The sequence below is a fragment of the Dasypus novemcinctus genome, chromosome 4 (genome assembly GCF_030445035.2).
Source record: "Dasypus novemcinctus isolate mDasNov1 chromosome 4, mDasNov1.1.hap2, whole genome shotgun sequence".
NCBI classification, from domain to species: domain Eukaryota; kingdom Metazoa; phylum Chordata; class Mammalia; order Cingulata; family Dasypodidae; genus Dasypus; species Dasypus novemcinctus.
The window spans coordinates 71,173,624-71,179,679 of record NC_080676.1 but is presented as its reverse complement, the minus strand read 5'-3'; the positions used below and the strand labels follow the sequence as shown (position 1 = coordinate 71,179,679).

At 46.7% G+C, this 6,056-nt stretch overlaps 1 protein-coding gene and 1 pseudogene across 1 annotated transcript in view; one reads left to right on the top strand and one right to left on the bottom strand.

The window, feature by feature from the left end:
• Window positions 1–764: 764 nt before the first annotated feature.
• On the bottom strand, window positions 765–2,878 carry LOC101429242 (epithelial splicing regulatory protein 1-like; annotated as a pseudogene).
• Window positions 2,879–4,864: 1,986 nt separating this feature from the next.
• XXYLT1 (xyloside xylosyltransferase 1) overlaps window positions 4,865–6,056 on the top strand; it is a 218,877-nt gene continuing 217,685 nt past the window's right edge. Inside the window, exon 1 of the mRNA XM_004465910.4 lies at window positions 4,865–5,496. Coding sequence (XP_004465967.1) covers window positions 5,032–5,496 — 465 coding nt within the window. The 5' untranslated portion in view covers window positions 4,865–5,031. The remainder of the gene's footprint in view (window positions 5,497–6,056) is intronic.

Here is a 6,056-nt window from a genome sequence, read left to right as displayed (position 1 = left end):
AAATACAAACCCATTCTTTGGGTAGAGTTGTGGCCTAGTCACTTTTTTTTTTTTAATTATTAATAAGTTTTGCATTTTTAAAAAAAGATACTTAGGTTACATAAATGTTACATAAAAATATAGGGGATTCCCACATGCCCCGCTCCCCACACTACCCACATTTACCCCCATTGACAACATCCTTCCATTAGTGTTGTGCATTCATTGTAATTGACGACCACATTTTGAAGTATGGCTACTAAGCATGGATTATAGTTTACATTGTTGTTTACACCCTCTCCTGCACAAATTTGTAGGTTATGGCCAGATGTGTAATGACCTGTATCTGTTGTAATGTCATTCAGGACAATTCCCAAGTCCCAAAACTGCCCCATGTTTCACCCGTTTTTCCCTCTCCCTGCCCTCAGAACCTCTAGTGAACACTGCCTCCACATCAATGATATAATTTCTTCTATTGGTAGAATCACAATAAGTCTGTAGTAGTATACCAGGAAGTCTACTTTAGTCCATAGTTCATTCTCCAATCCCTCAGATTCTGGGATGATGATGCCCACTCCACTTCTAATTGAGAAGGGTTTTGATCCCATGGAGCAGATGGATGGGACTCCTGATTGCATTTCTTGGTTCCTTGTGATGGTCGTTGTTCATCATCATCATCTTGTTAGTTGTCCTGGGTGACTGGCCTAGTCATTTTTGTGTATAAGTCCATCCTTGATTATATACTGGTAGCCTTGAAAGAAGTCGAGAATTTTCTTAACTGAGTATTATAGGACAGACCCTGCATTCTGACCACTAAGATTAGCATCTGTAGACAAGTAGCCAAGACTATTAGGGGAACTTGGGGACTGGGATTGTATTCTGTGTAGTTCACAAAGGAAGTCCAGGTTGTCAGTTGTAGGTGCATAGGGAAGACCTCAAAGACCTATACGGTCTCTAACATTTGTAGGGGACACAAATGGCTAAGGTGGTACTGGAATAATGGGAGGGGTTGGAAGTGAAGTAAGAGGAGTTGAGGAGAATCGATTGAGCTTCAGCTACTGTGCTACTGAAGAGTTCAATGTATCATTTACCCAACAAGTCCTTATGCTTCCTCAGTGCATTTTGTGCATATTCCTCACAAGCAAATAAGCTGAAAGCATCCCCTGTTGGTCTGCCATCTGGGTAGATGACAAAGAGGATGACATTTTCCCCCACAGTTGCAGGAAATATTGTCCAAAGAAGGCCACCACTTCTTCAGCTGTGGCTGTGAAAAGCAGCCTTCCCATGTAGACAATGACTTGATTTTCTTTTGAGAGAAATTGGGCTACCTCATTGGATGTACCACCAGCAATTTCAAGAGAATTTTTACCTGTTGCTTCATGAAACTCCATGTACCAGATCCCCATGTGATGCCTGTACCCCTTTAGTGCTAGGTCTCTGTGCACTTCACTTAGAAACCTTATCAGAGTTTCTCCATTTTTTCGACCCTGAACTTTCAGGCAAAGTGCAGTCCTGCACTTTAATATTGTAATATTGAGTCCTCTGAAGAATCTTAAATATCTTGGTCTGAAGACTGCCATGGCAAACCCTGTACCCCAACTACTGTGTTAACAGTAAGTTCTTTCTTGGTGCAAATACCACTTTCAAATTCATAATTTATTCTCTCTGGATCTGCAAACCTGGTCTGAAATCATTGCTAAAATTATATTCCCCATATCTGCACCTTGAAAGGATCCATATCTGCAGACAAGGATTTTTTTTTTTTTTTTAAGATTTATTTCTCTCCCCTTCCCCCCCCACCCCAGTTGTCTGTTCTCTGTGTCCATTTGCTGCATGTTCTTTTTGTCCGCTTCTGTTGTCGTCAGCGGCATGGGAATCTGTGTTTCTTTTTGTTGTGTCATCTTGCTGCGGCAGCTCTCCGTGTGTGTGGTGCCATTCCTGGGCAGGCCGCACTTTCTTTCGCACTGGGCGGCTCTCCTTATGGGGCACACTCCTTGCGCGTGGGGCTCCCCTATGCGGGGGACACCCCTGCGTGGCAGGACACTCCTTGCACGCATCAGCACTGTGCATGGGCCAGCTCCAAATGGGTCTAGGAGGCCCGGGGTTTGAACTGTGGACCTCCCGTGTGGTAGGCAGACGCCCTAACCACTGGGCCAAGTCCGCTTCCCACAATGATACTTAAATTCAAACACTATCCTTGCACCAACATCCAGTTTGTCATTATCAAATGAACCAAGGCAGCACTTTTAAAATTCTTTTTGAAGATCACAAAAGGAATAGGAGCATTCAGGCAATAACACATTCTTCTTCGAAGCCTCAGGGTGCAGGATTTTGTTTAGAGACCAGTCATGGAGGAAGTAACATCTAAGCCAAGGTCTGAAGCATAAAGACAGATTAGCTGGGTGACAGTCTGAGGCTGTGATTTTCACACTGGTTTGTAAAGGAATCTCCTGGATAGCTGATAAATACAGAGGCCAGGCTTGTTGAAGATAGGGCCTGGGCCTTTGTATTTTTAACAAGCTCCTCAGGTGCTTTTGATGCCAATTAAAAATTTGAGAACCATTGTCTCAGGGAGCCACACTCCAGGTCTGGACAAGAGAGAACAATGTTCTGTTAGAGGCCAGAAAGTAGTATCACTAAAGTGCCCTCCAGAAAAGTTGTACCAACTTAACAATTCTCATCTGCTTTCTAGGAGAGTACCTATTTCTCTCTATTCTTGACAATGTTGCTTAATGGTCAATACAAAAAATCTTACAATCTATCCAGTTTTACGATGTGGAGATTGCTCAATAGGAAAAATGAATTACCTTATCTCTTCTGGTCGGACATCAGAGAAGTTGGCCAAAGTTAGAGCTGAAGGGTTATCATGCTTATCATAGATCTTTGTCCACTTAGCCATGTTACAATACATGCAAATATATCTGTTTTAAGCTGAGATAATAGCACATAACACCAACTGACACATTCTGTACTTTTTGTCTATTTTCCTCTTCCAGAATGTAAGCTCTGGGACAGGAATTTTTGTATTTGCGTTGCTGTGGTCCCCAGGTGTTACCATGTTTGTCATGTAGTAGTCACTCAGTATCTTGAATAAATTACTAGCTCCCTTAAACTGCTATTTTAGTTCTCAGCCAGCAATATCCTTAGAAAGCTTGTGTTGCAACATTAATTTTTCTTTATAGGAAAAGAACTGGGAGTGAAGAAACTATAAGTCTTTGTATTTTCCTGTGCATCTACTGACTTCCTATGTAAATTTAAAATTTTATCATATTGTTATTCATTTTTTATCCATAAATTCCAAGAACAGTGATATGATCTGAAAGATAGTATTTGTTGAATAAATTAATTCTAGAATAAGTGGCAGAGAGGGAAAAAAAAATCTTACTGATTGTGTAGGCAGGGATTAAAAGGCACAATTCCAGAATTATTTTTTCCTTATTGAACAATATTTGGAACGTATAATAATGCAGCTGTAGGACACTGCTGTGGAAAGTCTGTGGAATATGTGATAAAATTTTAAATGGAGATTTGAGTTTTACTATCAAATGAGTTAATTCTACCTTTTTTTTTTTTTTAAACAGGCTGAACAGTATGTATTGAACTTGTTGCTAGGCCTGCTTCAGAGGTCCATGTTTCTCAATAATGTGTTGCTCCAATGGAAAAGAACAAGAGCTAAAAATGATTCTGGTAAAGGTGTGCTCCACCCACACTTTGAAAAATAGTGATATGGCACAATAAATTTGTGAGAGATCTGTTCGCATGTGCATTTGTGCATGCGTTTTCTCCTTAACCTTTTTTTTTTTTTTTTGTCCTTCACGGACTTTTTTTTCTTATTGCTTTCTCTTCCAGGGCAGCAGGAAGCAATAGCCTGTGTGAGAGTTCCCTTTTGAAATTCAAATGGGAATTTGAACTCACCCCCAAAAAAATGACTCTCAACCTCTTTGAGAGCAGGCAATCCTTAAGAGCACCTGCTCCTTACAGGGAACCCAAATATGCTCTTGGAAGCTTATTAAGTGCTTCCTACTGCCTGCCTCTCTTAGGGGAGTTGCCCCCTTAACCTTTTTGAAGCATGTAGACCATTTGTTTATTTTGCCTCCAGTACTTCTGGTATATTCTCACCAATGATTAGAAGATTGATGTAAATGAGTCTTTATCAAGCTCGCAAATGTCCCACTGTCTAGGTTAGTAACTACCATTGGCTATCTGTGTGACCTTAAGCAAGTTACCGAGCACAAATTAAAGCTCTTTATAAAGTGTTAAAGTTGGTATAATAAAAGGTGAATTAGTATCACATTCTCTGGTATTAATGAGCAGGGGCTTATTACTACCATGATATTTTGGGCACCAGCTCCCCCTGCTGGTCACAACTTTTAGATTGCCACACGTCTGAGAGGAGTGAAGTGGGGTGGGGAGAGGATTTCAACCTCAGGCGTCACTACTTAATAATGAATGGGGAAGGAGTTTGCTACTTTAAATTCCCTAGACCCAGCTAGTCTCCATATGTTTGATGGCAGGGGGAGCGGACGTAAGGCCTCCAAGAAATTACAAACAAAATAAAACCAAACAAACGGACAGAGAGAGAAAATTTTCCTCTCCTTGTGCGTCCAGTTTAGCCTTAAGAGTCCTGCGTCGGGCCGCCTCAATTCCTTTCACGGCGAAGCTTCCTTTCCTGACATCTGGAGCCGGGCATTTAGGAAGGCCGGTTTTGACGGCCTTTACAAGCCGCCTAGGAAGGCTCCCTACTTCAGAGACCTCAGCCCGCCTCCCCTCCCACTCCGGGTTTGCTACAGTCCCAGGCCCCGCGCTCCGGGCTCCAAGCCGTCTGAACCTAGGACCCAGAGGCTGCCGGGCGCGCGCCGGCCCCGCCCCCAGCCGTCTACGCTGGAGGATTGGCGCAGAGCCGCGCTGCTCCGCCCCGCCATGGCCGCCGCCAGCCGCCCGAGTTGCTAGGCGCGCGCGGGGACTGGTCTCCCCCTGCCCTCCTCGGCGTCTCGGGCCACCGGCGCGTGGCGCGTGGGCTTCCTCAGAGGCAGGTCTCCATGAGCTCGGGCCATGGCGCGCCTGGGGGCGGTGCGCTCCCACTATTGCGCGCTGCTGCTGGCCGCGGCGCTCGCTGTCTGTGCCTTCTACTACCTGGGCTCGGGCCGAGAGACCTTCTCCAGCGCCACCAAGAGGCTGAGGGAGGCCCGCGCCGGGTCCCCGGCCGCGCCCTCGCCGCCCGCGGCGGATTTGGCGCGGGTGTCCACGGCGCCTGCCCCGGGCGCCAAGGCCAAGAGCCTGGAGGGCGGCGGAGCCGGGCCTGTGGACTACCACCTGCTGCTGATGTTCACCAAGGCGGAACACAACGCCGCGCTGCAGGCCAAAGCGCGCGTCGCGCTGCGCTCCCTGCTGCGCCTCGCCAAGTTCGAGGCGCACGAGGTGCTTAACCTGCACTTCGTGAGCGAGGAGGCCAGCCGCGAGGTGGCCAAGGTCTTGCTGCGGGAGCTCTTGCCGCCTGCTGCCGGCTTCAAGTGCAAGGTGAGCGGGCCCGCAGCTGGGGGCCCTCGGCGGGTGTCCCAGCCCTTCTCCAGCGTGGTCAGTGAGCGTGCCCGCCGGATTCAGCGGCCAGAGCCAGGCCTTCGCTGGGCTGCCCACTACCAATGCCAGTAGAAAGATTAATACTTTGGCCCTGGCTGAAATGTCGGTTCACACCTACTGGAGGGAGCGTCTGGGGGCGTGTCTGAGAACAAGTCGCTTTCTGCGGGTGCTGGAGTGGAGCTGTGGTTTGACCGACCCTCCCTTTGCCTTCCCCTTTCCTCACCACTCGGTTTAGTGGGTCCTCTCTGGAGAATGGACATTTCCCTTTCTGCTAGTGTAGAAGGATTCAGCAGAGCCTTTGGGTGCACTTCTCAGTTTTGACGGTTGAGGATGGGAGCAGGTCATTGAAGGCACCAGTAATCATCCTGATCGAAGTTTACTGAAGAGGCCGCTGAAAGTGTTAAAGTTAACAGTGACATTTCTCATAGAGCACTTTGGTGGTTCGGTCTGATTAGTCAAGCTCATACTCAACCAGTGTGAACCATCTCATGCCCTCTGTC